At 38.4% G+C, this 16,926-nt stretch overlaps 1 protein-coding gene across 4 annotated transcripts in view; it reads right to left on the bottom strand.

The window, feature by feature from the left end:
- Positions 1-16,926, bottom strand: part of RPRD2 (regulation of nuclear pre-mRNA domain containing 2) — a 66,028-nt gene that overhangs the window by 6,695 nt on the left and 42,407 nt on the right. For all 4 annotated transcript variants that reach the window (XM_019739934.2, XM_019739935.2, XM_074318765.1 and 1 more), the window contains 6 exons: positions 16,138-16,190; positions 15,441-15,567; positions 13,898-14,073; positions 5,756-6,038; positions 4,255-4,515; positions 2,566-2,766 (listed from right to left, as the gene is read on the bottom strand). In XM_019739934.2, coding sequence (XP_019595493.1) covers positions 2,566-2,766; positions 4,255-4,515; positions 5,756-6,038; positions 13,898-14,073; positions 15,441-15,567; positions 16,138-16,190 — 1,101 coding nt within the window. The remainder of the gene's footprint in view (positions 1-2,565; positions 2,767-4,254; positions 4,516-5,755; positions 6,039-13,897; positions 14,074-15,440; positions 15,568-16,137; positions 16,191-16,926) is intronic.

The raw sequence follows: 16,926 nt of genomic DNA, 5'->3' as shown, positions 1-16,926 counted from the left end.
TTCAAGATCTCTTGCTAGACTGGTGTTACCTCTGGGGAAACAATGCTCTCAGCTATCATTTTTGGTTGTAAAATGTAGCAATAATAAACATACAAACACACGCCACAAAGACTTACAAAACTAGACCACTGGGTGCACTGATCCTCTCATAAGAAAACACACAATTTCTATCTTCTGGCTTGGAAAACTCAAGGATTATTGCTCTACCTAGGATGACTCTGGTAAGAGTCAATCCTACTCACTGACAGACAAAACCTTCTCAGAAGCACTGAGAAGGAATTCTTTGCTGAATTCCACCAAAGCAAACTGTGCCTGAAGAAAATTTTTCAGAAAAACACTTGACAAAAAGGTAAGAGAAGGTCCTATAAATTCAATCGTATTTTGGAAAATTTACCCAATTTCTGGTTATAAATGAAAATTTGTGTACACTTCACCCAAATTTACAGCTTTTAGCCATATGCTAAAACTGCTCCTTCATAATGATATGGTGAAAGAAAATATTTCATATAATAGCTCAATTAATGTTTCTTCAAAATTTTAATTTTAACGTATATTTGCTAAGAGGTGTAAGGTCTGAAGAATTTTAAGGCTCCATCCTTGTAACATTTTTAACTGCCATCTACTTCTAAATAATGGTGCATGGTTTGTATTGTTATCGAATATTCAATAATATCCAAATAACTGAAATATCGTTTCAGCTCTCCTCCTGAAAAAAAAAAATCCATGTTTCATTTCCAAAAAGTTCCCTAGCTATGTAATTTTCCCCCTTCTAACGGTATGATTTAATTCTTAGTAGTGACTGTTCTTACCCAAACCGGAAGTCCTCAGGCACTAGAATGTGATATATGACAATTTCATATGATTTAAAAGCTATTTCAGCGTATCTTTCAGCTGTTGAGGGATAAATTCTTCAAAAGACCACGCTGTTAGGAAAGCTACTACTCAGATTTCTGGTGACAGGTGGTACAGTCTAGTGCTACTACATACTACTTTTCTCCACACCCTTTGCCCACTCAGGTTGTTCTTTTGTTTTGAAAATCTGTCAGTAAGGGCTGTGGGTGACACAATCAGAGGAAAAGTTCTAAGAGATTTCCTTTACAGTCAAGGAGAATTCCACTTTCTGTAAGGAAATGAAAGGTGATGAACTAATCCATTAGCCCACAAAGGCTGTTTTCTGGGGTTCCCACTTCTCATTTTGTCAGCGCACACCCCTAGTTCTGTTCAAATTTTGCCTGATGACAAAGTCCACGTGACAGTGTTGTAACGATCTGCGGAAAGGAAAAGCTGCTTCTTTGAGATATAAGTCTTGTATCCAGGTAAGAAGCTACAACAGAAGTGAGCTCAAGGTTTTTACTCTAACTATAGGACTAGGAGGGAGAAATCACAAACACGCCAATCTCTCAGGCTAACCATCCCTGAAATCAGTAGCATAAAATGGGCTGTTGTATTATCATTCTTTATTGCTGGTGCCAACACATGGGGGCTGTGGATTAGTATTTAGTTCTATTAACAGAATTCTCTTGTATCTTAAGACAGAGTTCACTAAAACACAATGCTTGGCTGAACCACCTACAGAACAGTTTAGGAAATAGGAAAATTAACAGATACCTGTACCGCTCCGTATTCATATAAACCTCAGCACTACTGACATTTGGGGCTGAAAATTCCTTATTGTGGGGGCCGTCCTGTACATTGTAGGATGTTTAGCAGCAACCCTGGTCTCCACCCACTAGATGTAGTAGCACTCCAGCTGTGACAAAAAATGTCTTCAGAGACATTGTCAAATGGCCCCTGGAGGCTCCTGGTAGAGAACCTGACATTGAGTAAATCACTATATTAAAGATATTCTTCTGGTATTTGTAATTCATTGCATAATTTTATTGAGATGCTGAAAATAAAAAGCTGTATTGGTATCTGGAAGGTCTGAGAACAGAGAGCAGGTTAAGTTTTATTAAAAAATGTTAGAAGCAGTTTTAGGCATAAAAGAGATAACCAGTAAAGTTGAATAGAGAGGTTAAAATATGGAAGAGATTATACGTAGGCAAAAAGAAAACAGACCTACTACGTTACCACAGAGGCCCTTATAAAACAGGAGCCAATCATATCTCATAAGGTATTGATCGTACACTGATCTTTCTCACTGCCTTTAGCTTCAGTTAACATTAAAATACATAAACCTCAACATACACTGACCTGTACTAAGAGCTGGGACAAATGCAGCCCCTCGGAGGGTCATGGGAGTAGGAAAAAGAACACTGGACTCTAGTCAAGAAACCTGGGTTTAGTCTCTGGTCATCAGTGACCTTGAGCAGGTCACACTGCCTCACTGAGCCTTCATTTCCTCACCTGAACAGGAGAGGATTAGACTAGATGATTTTAAAAGTCTCTTTCAGCTTTGACATTTTGTGATTCTAGAAATGTCAGCTCGGAGATGATAAATATAAATAGAATAATGAATTCACTGTATTGTACATTTCGTGGCTTGGGATTCCTCAGACATGGGACGCAGGTTTGAGCCCGAGACAAACACTCATCCTTCAAGTCCCTTGGGTACATGTCCGTTACCTTGCAGGGCAGGGGCTGACTGTGTCTGGGTTTTGGAAAGAGCAGACAGAATGCTCTCTGGGGTGATCTCCACCTTCGAGAGGATGTTTGCCAGAGGATTGTGCGACGCTGTCGTGGCAGGTGCAGGTGTTTTCAGGCCACTGGAGAGACTTCCGGGACTTGCGGGCGTTCCCGGAGAAGGTCTTGATGCAGGACTGACCCCTAGTGGCAGAAAGATTAATTTAAGAAAATGCAATTCAAAATGACCTTTAAATCCGTACTTTCCACTCAAACGAGTTTGCTATTTTTAACGGGAATTATTCTGTGACTGATTCACAAATGGTCCATATCATCATTTGTACAAAGACACAAATTTGAAAATTGGATTAAGATTTGCTCCCGTCTAGTTGGAACACTCCTAAAATAAACACCTATGAAGTTTTTTTTTTATATGTATTCCATTAGTTTTGACAGCTCCAATAGAAATAGACTAAGGAACCCATTTCTTTCTTCTCTCACGAATGAAACCTACACCTCAGAGTCGCGTGGGCGCTCGATAAATACTACTGGCTGATTATAACGAGCAGAGGCACTGCAATTGTGGAACTCAGCCATTGCGTAAGTCTGTGATTAGTGAGTTCTGTGCTTTTCAAATGGCCTATAAAATGAGATTATATAAGCAACCTCCTTTACATTTTTACATTTTAAAACACTGGATTGATTTTTAACATGGGGAAAATGTATATAAAAATAAACTAATTTTTATTTTTTTAATGATAAAAAATGTGAACATGTATTTCATAAAGAAAAATAAATGATAAGCAAATGAAAAATACTTTAATCAAAGGAATGCAAATTAAAACAAACAATTTTTTAAGACTGAGTTTGACAAAGATTAAAATCACACAAAATAGCTTTGGAGAAGCTGAGGAACTGACGGGAACTTTCATATAGTACTTGGAATATAAATAGTTTTTGGAGATCTTTTAGTTATAACATGAAAAGACTTAAAAAACTTAGATGCTAATTTTTTTGTCTTTGTCTTTTAGAAATTATATTTAAGTATTCATGAAGAAATGAAATAACTGGGATTTTCTTCAAAATAATCAGGACTGGGTAGGCCATGTGTTTATACAGTTGAAGATAGTGATGAGTACATGGAGCTGCTGTTTAGCATTTTCATTAAAATTTCCATTAAAAAAAAAAGCCCTATTTACTCTTCAACACTTATAGGAAGAGTTGTGCATAAAATTTTAACATCAAGGTTGCTCATTATTCTTTTTAACAGTGAACAGTTGGAAACAAACAAAAAGTTGGAAACACACTGTACGTCTAATAATAAAAAGGTTTATATTTAGCTGTATACCATTGAATGATATACAGCTAAATTTTAAATAGCTGCTTTTAACACAGTATATGCAACATGCTTGAATTATTGCAAGAAAAATTATTACAAATATTTAATCTCCCCAAACATTCATCTATACATACACTGGTAAGGTTAGACACAGTGGTTTCCTTTGGGGTAGGATTATAGGTATTTATTTTATTTTCTTATTTTCTAATTTTCCTATAATGACTAAGCGTTGGTTTTATTTTTTAATTAAAACTATTACTTTTAATTTTAAAAAGTAAACCAAAAAACCAGACTGACGGTTCAATAAAAACGCTTGAAGTCAGCCTTTTGTCTTTCTTCCTGGGCTCACTTACCAGTATTTTTCATGACTGATGTCAGGCTGCTAAGGATGGAACTGATTTTGGCCAGATCCACATTAGCCAGGTTTGGCAAAGCCAGTGCTGGAGAAGGGGCCAGAAGAGAAGTAGTCACAGGCTTTGGAAGAGGCGGGGTTGCTGCCACGGTCACAGGCACTGGGGTACACGAAGACGCCTTTGGGGTACTTTCCGTTGGCTTTGTAGGTACAGAAGTGGAAACAGCTGACTTCTCCACAGGTTTTTCCTTCCTGTCCTCTACTATTTAAACAAAGAAAACAGATATTATTGCGTCCTACTACTTTCCAGACTCTGCTTCCAGTATGCAACGATATGTCCTAACATTTCCTGATTTGGGGGTAAAAACCACTATGCTTTAGAGAAAACCACTCAGTTCATGACTTTTTAAAAAGTCGTGCTCTTTATAATCTATGATCCTTCCTGACTCCAACACCTGCTTAAAATCAATTTCCCAAATTCATCTTTTATCTTACCTTTCAATGACTTCTTTGCATCTTTTCTCAGTATCTGTGTATTAAATTTGTGCATTTCTGGAAGCATGCTATTATTTGGTACACATTTGTGTTCTGGCTTTTGGTAATGATACTTATGTCATAAATTGTCCTGTTTTTTCACTTTTTCATTAACCTGAGAGCTTTCTTTCTTTTTTATTTTTATTTTAAGTGTGTTTTTCCAGGACCCATCAGCTCCAAGTCAAGTAGTTGTTTCAATCTAGTTGTGGAGGGCGCAGCTCCCGGTGGCCCATGTGGGGATCGAACAGGCAACCTTAACCAACTAAGCTAACTGGCCGCCCCGAAACTGAAATGTTTTAACTCTTGATGTCTTTTTAATACTTAAAAGGCTATGCACTGTATGCATAGTGCATTAAATTCAACAGAAGTCGAACTCCCTAATAATTATAAAAGCAGGGGAATGTCAGAGAAATAATTCACCAATTCAGGTTAATTTTGAAAGTATAATTAATAATCTCTGGCTTTAGAATCTTGAAAGTCAAGAGTGACAGAGAATAAGGAATTCCAGCATAAGTGCCCCTCCCCCTAGAGCAATGCTGCTCAATAGAAATATAATTCAAGCCACATATGTAAGTGTACATTTTCTGGTAGCCCCATTACAAAATTTAATTTTAATAATGTTTTATCTCAATATAATTAATGAGATACTTTCCCTCTTTTTTGGGGTACTAAGTTTCTGGAATCCAGTGTGAATTTTATAATTAGAGCCCATCTCACGTTGGACAAGCCGTATTTCAGATGCTCAGTGGTCACATGTAGCTCGGTGGCTACCATATTGAACAACACAGAGCTTGAGCAATGATACTTAGGCCACGTGGCTGACCAAATCCTGACTGCTCTAGAGACCATAACGCTACCTTGGTGTCTGAACTATCTTTTAACACTTGCCTGTGATAGATTCATTGCTAGGAAAGTAAAGCAGGTAAGAGATAAGGAACAAGTTGTCTGCTAATCACGTAAGGACATACCAATGATTTTTGACCCATCATCTTCCACATCTGAGAGTTCCATGTCTTCCACATCACGATTATCGGTTGCAGGCTCAGGTGTAGCAGATTTCTCACTCTCTGCGGCTGGCGAATGGGATTCCTCACCTCCCATTCCTTGAAAAGGAGACTCAGAACCAGTTGGGGAGGGAGCATCCATGCTTGGGGAAGGGACTGGTGATTCTTCTGGATCCGGAAGGGTTGACTTCAATTGATCCAGCTTTTTCTTTAAATTGTTCACTCGATTAGCAAAGGTTTTGTATGCCTAAAAGATAAAAAAACGTTTATTCCTCTGAGAAAAGGACCAAGAAGTTACTTTCTGACTTTGATCAGATTTCCTCATTATTATTAACTAAATCACTGGTATAAAAAAAGAAAATATCGTCATCTGTCAAGCCTGGGGTAGTTTCCAATCTCTACTTATTGTATTCCCTAAGTGAATATTACCATCCATGCAGGTGTCTGAGTTAGAAACCTAGAGGTTATATCTGTAATTCATTCTCCCTTGCTTTTTTCTATCCATCTAATCAACCAATATACTTGAAAGGCTAAGATTCTGATGAAAGAGGAAGGACAGAACCGGCTCAACAATATGCTATTGTTTTTTCCCTCAGGATAGTTGCTGAATTCTGAAGCAGCTTAGGAGGGAATGAAGAAGCCAAGAAGAAAGCCTCCGAAAAACAAAGCGGGGCTGAACGCAGTCAGATGGTGCGGAGGAGGCAAGGATTAGAGTTCAAGTTGTGCCATGGAGAAGGGGCCCGCGCGACCATTCCAGGCTCTTAGTCGTCCCAGAAGCTGGATGAACCAGAGGAAGACAAAGCCTTGCCAAACTGCAATTCAGCTTTACGTCAATTCAGGTTCAATTTGATCAATACGATTGGCTCTCACAACATCTGTTCAGCAAAGGTAAGGGTGAATCCTTCCTAGAGGAAGAGAAATCACCCGAAGACGCTGTCAGAATTGTCATGTACAGTGTTTGGAGTTCAATAACAACGCAGCACGCGTGCTAAGAGGGAGGCCCAAATGACCGAAGAGTAGAAACAGAACAGGGGAAGCCAAGACTGGAATTACCTGACAAAAACCAAATAGTTATGTTTTATATATTCAAGAAATTAGAGAAAAATCTTTCCTTCTTCCCTTCTTGAACAATTCGGCCCAAAACTCATTCGCTGGAGCTAATGGGGAAGCATCGATAGCCTAGAGTAAGAAAACGGAGCCCAAATGGGGTGAGAAAAATGGCTGCATGGGAGAAAGGCACTGCATGGGGGACGGAAGCCTAAGCAAGGTGAAGGGCAAGGCCAGAGGCGAGTGGGCAGAGAAGTGCCGGGAGAGCGGCGACACGCAGGCAGGGGCTTGACCAGGTAAGTGACTATGCTGAAGACAAGGGGAGCAAGGTTTTACACGGACAGAAAAGCATTTACACATGTGGGAAGGAAGGAAACTAGAACAAACCTGTGGTGTTGGGCTGGATTGGTGACAATAGCATGAACTCCTGGTTTTCAACATACGAGTATACAGATGCAGAAATCAATATAGACGTAAATGTGTGTGTACGTAAGTCGTATGCACATACATACAAACATGAGTTCCTGACTCTGTACACTGATACAGTCTGGCAGCAGTGCTAGCCCAGTAGCAATGAGTAAGCCTAGTACTCAATCCTTGGTTTCTACATACGCTTCTTCATGAAAAGGAAGCAAGGCTCCTTGGAGGAACGACTGATTCCAGGGCTGAGTGGGAAAGTGCAAGATGAGTCTGGAACACCTTGTTCCAAAAGTAAGGAAATGCTCAAAAATGATGGGGACATGTCAAAAGAACAAAGAAAGCGGCTTGAAAGGAGCTCTCACTGGCCAAATGTGGGAAAATTTGAACATCAAAATAAATATCGGTAGTAATGAATTAAAACAATGAATAAATAGGACACTATGAGTCCATGATGATATAAATAAATGAATAAATTGTAAGTTTGATGAGAAACATTTACATAGTTTCAAAATACTTCTGTATAAAACACTTACTGATTATTGTATTAGTTTCCTAGGGTTGTGGTGATAAAGTACCACAAATGGGTGCCTTAAAACAACAGTAATTTACTGTCTCATAGTTCTGGAGGCTAGAAGTCCAAAATCAAGGCGTCAGCCGGCAGAAGCTCCCTCTGAGACAGGGCAGAATCCTTTCTTGCCTTTTCCTGACTTCTGGTGGTGGCCTTGGCCCTTGGCTTTCTTTGGCTTGCAGGTGCATCACTACAATATGTCTCATTTGTCACATGATGTTCTCAGTTGTCATGTGTGTGTATCCAAAATTTCCTTCTTCTTATGAGGACGTCAGTTACACCCGGAATGTCCTCATCTTAACTTGATTATATCTGCAAAGACCCTATTTCCAAGAAGGGTGACACTCACATGTACTAGCAGTCAGAGTGTAAACATATCTTTTTGGGGTACACAACTCAACCCAAAGCAATTACCAAGGGAAAACTTTTCAGTGGACAAGCCCAGACAATGCCACATTAGTAAAAGATATCAAAGGGAATATTACAGGTAGGGAGACAAATCAAACTTGTGTGCTAACTGAAAGAATAAAATAAGAACAACACAGGATCACGTCTGTGATATTCCTACTAACGATGCATACACTCAATCACAAAGAAACACCACAGAAATCCAAATCAGGGGACACTAAACAAAATATTTGACTTTGAATACATTCAGGTCATGAAAGTCAAGGAAAAGCCTGAAGAATTATTCCCGATCAAAGGAAAATAAAGAGAAATGCAATAAATGCAAACTGTGACTCTGAACTAGATCTTTTGCTATTAAAAAGTGGTCAATTTGAACAGGATCTGAGGATTACATAATAATAGTGTGTCAATGTACTGATTAATTTCCTGATTAAATAGCTATACCTTATAGTTATGAAGGAGAATAAAATTGGCAGGAAACACACATGAAAATATATGATGATAGGGTTTTAGCAACTTATTTTCAAATGATTCAGGAAAAAAGATCTTCATAATGTACATAAGATATTTCTTTAAGGTTGAGATTGTTGCCAAATAAAAAAATAAGACTGAAAAAAAAAAAGAGCAGCAAAGATGAAAAACAAAAACAGATCCACAGAATTTTACCAGAAAATTGAATTCTTTCTAAAAAAGAATCAAATGGCAATTCTAGAACTGAAAAATCAATAACCAAAATTAATAGATGGGCTTAACAGTAGATAAGATTCTGCAGAAGAGAGAATTAATGAATTAGAAGACTGGTTAATAGAAAATACCTAGAAAGAAGCACTGAGATTAAAAGGATAGAAAACACAAAAGGAACATAAAAAAAGCCATTTGGAACACAGTGATGAGACCTAATACACATATTAATAGAGTTCCAGGAAGAAAGGAAAGAGAATGGAATAGAAACAATTCTTGAAGAGGTAACAGCTAAGAATTTCCTAAAATTTATGAAAACCATCCTGCCATTTATTATGGGTTGAATTGTGTCCTCCCCCTGCCCCGCCCCCCAAATCGTATGTTGAAGTCCTAACCCTGTACCTCAGAATGTGACCTTATTTGGAGATAGAGTTTTTTCAGAAGTAATCAAGTTGAAATGAGGTCATTAGGACGGGCTAATCCAGTATGACTGGTATTATAAAAAGGGGACATTTGGACACAGAGACACACACAGAGGGAAGACAATGCGAAGAAACATGGGAGAAAACCACCATGAAAAGCCAAAGAGAGAAGCCAGGAACAGAACCTTTCCTCACAGTCCCAGAAAAAAATCAACCATGCCGACACCTTGATTCTGGACTCCTGGCGTCCAGAAGTAGAGACAATAAATTAATGTTGTTTAAGCCACTCAATCTGAGGTACTTTGTTATAGCAGCCCCAACAAACTAATACACCACTGATTTTAAAAGTTCTGCAAACGCCAAACCAGATGACTATGAAGACCACACCCAGGCATAGCATTGTGTAACTGCTGAAAACCAGCGACAGAGAGAAAACAACTTGTCTCCCTGCCCCTCATATTCTCTTATTTGCCATTCTGCTGTCTTGATTCTGAAATGTAAATGTGATCACGTCACTAGCAAAACTGAAATCCTCAAACTGCCTCCTACCACTTTGAGACTCTTGTTCCTGACTATTTGTTCAGTTTTATTTATCATGTTCTCATACATACCCAGCAACAAGAAACTGCTCTCAGAGCCACCAATTTTGCCTCACTCTTAGGTGCCCATGCTTTTGACAATGCTCTTCAGAGACGATGGGCTTTCATTTATCGATTTACTGCAATTTCAGCTCCTTTGGGAAAGTCCTTTTTACCCCTATCTTCCACACCACTCCCAAACTACGGGAAGTATCTATTCAATCTGTTCTCAGAGTACCCTGTAGTTACCTCTATTATAGCATTTATCACACAGAATTGCAATTTTGTATTTCACTCTATTTTTTCCATCAGCTCAAAGACTTCTATGAGAGTAGTGTCTCTTTCCTCTGTTATTGCACAATGCTTGGCACAGAATCAGTGCTCAATAAATGCTTGCTGAATAAACCTCTCCCAGTCATTTGATGAGGAGCCTCCAAAGCAGACTAAATGATTTTATATAAATGACAGGCTAGGGATTACAGGTCACTATTCAAAATGATAAAATGGTCTTTTGGGTCAAAGTGATGAACTCACCATTCCCATTCATGCTTTCTACCTTCTGAGCCGCCTATAAAATAATAAAGGGACACAAAGCTATAAACCAACAAGAAGAAGCATCCTTGAGAAAAAGATTTCTACAGATTTTTAGAAGGCAGAAAGTGAATGGAAGACATGAGATGTGATGAGGCAGGGTGGAGGAAAATGAGGTTAGGAATACGAGAAGGGGAGCGACACCTGGGAGAGGTGATCTGTCTGCAGAATCCCTGAAAAGCTTTGATCCAGAAAATGATGAGTATAAAAGGGTGGCATTGAGAAGTGGGGTTGAAATCAGGACAATTAATTAAAAGTGGGAGTACCAATCACTCAATACACACCCCTCTGCAACCTTCATACTTGGTGGCCATGGCCCTAAGTCCCAGGCAAAAAATATGAGATCTTCTCTAGAGGTAAAATAGCCTGGCAAAAAGCCTCCAGCCTTCTGGCATTTAGGGCTCTTCCTGCCCTCCTAGCCAGCTCCTCACTACACAGACTTAAAAGGTTAAACCCAAGGAGCCGATAATTCCTACCCATGGATACAGACTCCCCAATCAACTTTTTCATACCTCATTCTTCAATATGAATGGACAAAGAGATACCTGAGTTTTTGATGCAAGTCAAAATTATAAAAGAGGAAGACCAAGGAGGAAAAAAAAAAAAAAGACTCCAGAGGGAAATAAGACAATTCAGGAAAGAGAAAAAGGTTTTGTTATCTTCAGGGGCCCTAGATATCCATAAAATCAGAAAGAATTGCTGTAAAAAAAATAAAAAAATGGAACAGAATAAAACAGAATTCTTAGAAATTTAAAATATGAGTGTCAAGTATAAAAATACGAAAAGATGAAGCTGGAAGATAAAGTTGAAATCTTCAACAAAGCAGAACAAAAAGATCAAGATTGAGAAAACATGGGACACAGGGGTGTCCAAACTGTGGCCCGCGGGCCAAATGAGGTCCGCAATCCATTGTTAATTGGCCCGCAGCAAATTCCAAAAATATATTTAGTTTACTTAAATAAACCAGGTGAGGCAATACGTACTTCACCTCGAGCGAGTGGCTTGGCTGTTTATGTATTTTACCGCATATGGCCCTTGATGAAAAACGTTGAAAAAAGTTTGGACACCCCTGATCTAGAAGGTCTAACATCTGATGAATCAATGTTCCAGAAAGAGAAAGTAAAGAAAATGGAGAGAAAGAAATTATCCTAGAGTTGAAGAATACCAATCTTTAGACTGAAAGAGCACACCAAGTAACCGATAATGAATGAAAAACAGAATCTTACACGCATGCATCATTGTAAGAATCTCAGAACACCATGGATAAAGTCCCTAAAAGCTTCCAGACAAAAAAAACACAGCAGTCATCTACAAAGGATCTTGCAAAGACTTCATATCAACAATGAAATGATGTCTTCTAAACTGCGGAGTGAAACACTTTCTACCCAGCCAAAAATATCAAAGTATATGTGAAAAAAAGAAAGACATTTTTAGACATAAGGATTCAGAAAATTTCTCTCTTGAAAACCCGTTTTGGGGAAATTAATTGAGGATGTGCTCCAGCACAACGAGAGGTACCAAGAAAAGAAGACACGGAATCTGAAAAATAGAGGGCTCATCTAAGAACAGCAGTAAAGAGAAGTCCTAGGATAGAATCTAAGACATAAAACTGAAGCAGGAGAATGGAAGTTTGGGCAGGGAGGCCTTTGGGGAAAATGTAGGTTCAAAATATCTGATGTGATAAGAGAATTGGGCAGTGGGGCCTATGAGAAGGCAAACAATGCAAGAAAAAAAGAAACTCTAGGGGGAAAAAACCCAAACATCTATTAACATAATCACAGTTACCATAAGACCTTGCAGTGAACCATGTTTATAACATTATGATGTAGGCTTTGTTTATTAATTTTCAACCTTTACAGCAAGGAAGTAAGACAAATATGATTATAGAATGGAATGTAACTATCATTAACCTTGACAAAATAAAAGTATATAGCTCACTGAAGTTGGAAAATGGCTGGATGAAAACTAATGGGAAACCATAGGGATGTTAATATCCTCTCTTACAAAATGGGGCGAGTCTAGAGTTAGCAGTCACAAACAGTCGAGTTGACCCTTGAACAACACGGGTCCACTTATACGTGATTTTTTTCAGTAAATATATAATCAGCCAGCCCTCTGTAACCCTGTGTTTTACACCGGCAGATTCAACCAACCACGGATCAAAAATAGCTATTTTCAATCTGCAGATGAGTAGGGCTGAAAGTGTGCATTATTTTGTGCCATTTTACATGGGCACTGCAAATTCTGGTATCTGCAGGGGGTTCTGGAACCAATCCCTAGTGAGTACTGAGGGGTGGCTGCATGGTAGTTAAGTCTGGGGGGAAGTCAAAAGTTATATGGAGATTTTTGACTGCACAGGGAATGGGGGTCGGCACCCCTAAACCTCACACTGTTCAAGGTTCAACTATACTTGAACTTGCAACAGTAAGCCACAGATTTAAAAGTTATATAATAATATTAGGAAAAGGGATAGAAATGTATAAGCTAAATCCTCCTTTGTCATATCAAGAAGTTAATAGATATTTATTAAATAGGACAAACCAACAAAGAACAATATGGGCATTATTATTTAGAAATATGGAGGCAAATGCCAGAAAAAAAAACAGCTAAATGAGTTAAAAAGGAACTGCGCCTAGGAAGTGGGACTGGTGGGATCTATAATACCATGTGCTTTTACGATCATAGATAGTGATTAAAACTTAAGAAAAAATTACGTAAGTACATGCAGAGGCCATTCGACAAATGTCTAATTATCAACTCCCCTTCCACTGGAGATGGGGACAAAGAGGGCCCTTAATTCAGTCCACTTACATGAAATTTAGTAACAGAATGTTTCTATTGAGTTTTTCTGTGTTTTTTTTAAAAAAAGGTACACATACTTCAGCTTGATTTTATATCTTGTAACAGTACCTCCCTGAAATGCTAAGACCTTGAGGCCTAACAATCAGGGCGGGAATGAGCTTCAGCGTCAGAAAGACCCAGGTCTTCATTTAGACTCCACCACTTGTTAGCCATATACAGACGGTGTCAAAAAAATGTACACACATTTTAAGAAAGGAAAAAACTGTCTTAAAATTGTAATACTCAATATATACCGAACACAAAAGATGAATACAAGTCACGTTTGACTTCTGCAATTACAAGAGGTGCTCAAAGTGGTTCCTATCAGCAAATTTTAATAGTTTTTTCCTTTCTTAAAATGTGTCTACATTTTTTGGGATGTCCTCTGTACGTTAGCTGCACAAGGTTACCGACCCTCTTCAAAAGTAACTTCTTAACCTGTGAACTGAAGGTAATAACTGCTTATCCTCACAGACTTAGATAACACAGAGAACAGTCACTGCCACGTAGTAAGCAATCCATGGAAGAGCTTTAATTAATTACTACTTACATTGGCCACCACTTTTACTTCTTTGTACTGTGCTTCATAGAAAATTCCAGCATTTTCCAGTGCTTCTGTTAGTGAGGGCCCATTTTTCACCTGCTTATCTAATCCATTCACAAATTCCTCCAGCTTGGCGCTTGCCTCTTCAAATTCCTTGGAGAACTTCTTCCCACCTGTCTTATCTAAAATAATAGAGGAAGTATTCATTTCAGGATAAAAAAAGTGTAATCTTTTGAAGAAAACCCCACTCTAGGTGATCTGTGAACCTGTTCTTGCTGCCTTAGTGTGTAATAATCTTAGTCTCATAGTTTCACCTTTAAAAAGCTTCTCCAAATCACAGGACATCATTAAAATGATTCCTGTGAATTTGCAAGTTAAACAAGAGGGCATGACGAAGGCACGTGTAATTAAGGTAAACAAAAGAAAGTCCAACTAAAAGAAAATCTGCTGATTAGTTTTTTTCACAAACTTGACGCCACACTGCTACTTAGGAATAATGGATGAAGCTGGATTCTGTTCACTTCTACCATTAACTTTTACCCTATGGAATGCAGAAGATAGGCTCTCAGATGAGAAAGCTTAGGCTCAGAAAAGATAAATGACCTCTGTGTGAATCACACTAAAAATCCATCTTTCCTATCAGAAAAAGACCCCTGATAATTTCGTATCAGAAGAGCACAAAGCATGAATTATGCTTTGTAACAACAGTGACATTACAAACTACTACTTATGCTCCTAAGTAAGTATACTTCGTTCTCATGACTGTTGCAATATGGCTTTAGATAACAGCACAAATTTTGGCTTTGGCTCTTACCAGCTGGGTAACTGAGATAAGCTACTCATCTCCTTATGAAGCCCTGGATTTCTCATGTCCAAAACGGAGGATTTTACTATGCTTCTGGGTTGTTGTGTAGATTAAATTAGGTAACATGTTAAATTTAAAGCATGGTGCAAGCAAAGAATAGATACCAAAATGAATATCTAGTAGCCATTTACTTGTTATTTCAAAAGTATTTATGAAAAGCCTATTACGGACTAAGCACTGCTCTAGGCGCTGGATATAGCAGTGAACAAATAAGGATAATTTCTACTTCCATGAGATTTATATTCTAATTAATTATTAATATGATTAGTCCTTGTAATTTACAATGTAAGGAAAAGAGAGCAACCAACTAGATTTTATGAGGCAATACAGTAACCTCATGAAAGAACATACCCGAACCACTGAACCACACACGTGAAATACAGCTGTCTATATGTAAGCCAATACATCAAGAAAGCACTAGAAGTGATGAAAATGGCAGAATTTCTTGGGGTTTTTTAAATTTCTTTTTCTCCAGCTTTGTGGAGATGTAACCTGCATGTACCACTGTGCCAGTCTAAGGGGCACAGCGTGAAGGGCAGGACTTCACTTAAGAAATCCTGGGAGCCCCAAGCTGCTCTCTACAAACTAAGGTTGTCTTCCTGGGGAAGCCAGTCTCATCATTAGAAAATGACAAACCTGGAAAGAAAATCTGAGTTATTCTAGGTAAAAGGAGGTACAAATTACCTTTTAAGCATTTGAGAGTTTCTGTACTGCACACATCCACCCTCATAGTCGACAGCTGCTTTTCCTTCAATTCGATCTGATCTTCTGAGCGCTTGTACAGCAACAGCTCTTCAATGAGCGCCTGAGACTGAACACAGAGCAGAGTCCAATTGCACTTACGAGATTGACTTATTTATCTTTCCCCATTAAAACCTAACAAAACCCCAAGAGGGAAAAACCCTTCACATTTCCTCATAGTCAGAGATAGCGATGTCAATTCTCATGTCAAAACCCTATTTTTAGTCATATGCTTTAAAAGATCCTTTTCCTTAATTATTCATATCTAATTTATGGTTATAGAGTTAAGACTAAAACAAAGGTCTACTTATATCTTCTTTACATTTCAATTATATAAATAGTTTTATTATGTTAATTCTAAGCAAATTCTAATTTAGTAGAGCTTCACAGAAAGATGAACTCCCAGCTGGGGGGTTCAGTACAGAAAGCCCGTAATAGGTATTCTCTAAGAAGGTTGTTTCTTCCATTAGGGGAACAGATGAAACTCCAAGTAATCTGATCCCAATCTGGATTCCTTTAGAACTTAAAATATAACTGATGTACAACTGTGTAAAAAGAAATCTTACTGGACTACACAGACAACGGTAACACAAAAAGGGGGTAAAATGCTTTGGCATGTCAAACATATGCTGTAACTTACTCGAAATTCAGCAACTATCTTAGACTTGAGAGCAGCTTTTGGATTCGTGGATGCTGTTGGAATGAAACAAAAAGTCATCAATACAGATAGAAAAAGTTGACTAATATTCAGGAAAATTTTAGCTTTTCTAGTTAAGGGTGTACTTTGAACATATGCCAAACATGCATATTTAAATCATAGCATAATTCCTAAAATAAACAGGATTATCAAATGTCAACCCCGCCAAGTATGGTCAATATAAAAATATATTGTTTAGAGAGGACTGACCTACTTACCTCCAACAGACCCTTTAAGTCATCAAGTCCTAGAATTACTGATTGGGAGACACATGTAGTACCGTTTGTCCTAGTCTGACTGCGTATAAAAGGATCTCAATACCTCAAATTAAGAGTGTCCAGGAGCAGGACATCCAATAATCCTCGCACTGGCTGAAGACAATCACTTACAGACATCAACTCTATTCCTATGTTATTTAGCTTTGGATTTCTTTTCCTGCTGACTCAGTTCTCAGCAAAACAGGCAAGACAAGCTCTAAGTACATTATCACTGTGGTTGAACTGTGGCTGAAATGGCGGCTCCTGGGGTTCCTAGGCATGCAACTTAGAACCAAAATGATGTCAGAGGATTCCCTTAATCCTGATGAGTGCCATGCGCTTGCTGGAGCAAAACCATCCCAAGTGTCTTGTTTCACCTCCCACTTCTCACTGTCCTTTACCTTGTTCCCTCCACACCTTCACGTCTTTCTCAATATTCCTCAGTGTGGCCCACGGCCGTCTATCGCATGCAGTA

The sequence above is a fragment of the Rhinolophus sinicus genome, linkage group LG14, assembly GCF_036562045.2.
Source record: "Rhinolophus sinicus isolate RSC01 linkage group LG14, ASM3656204v1, whole genome shotgun sequence".
NCBI classification, from domain to species: Eukaryota; Metazoa; Chordata; class Mammalia; order Chiroptera; family Rhinolophidae; genus Rhinolophus; species Rhinolophus sinicus.
The sequence above is the reverse complement of the archived record's forward strand: the minus strand, read 5'-3'. Positions and strand labels throughout refer to the sequence as shown.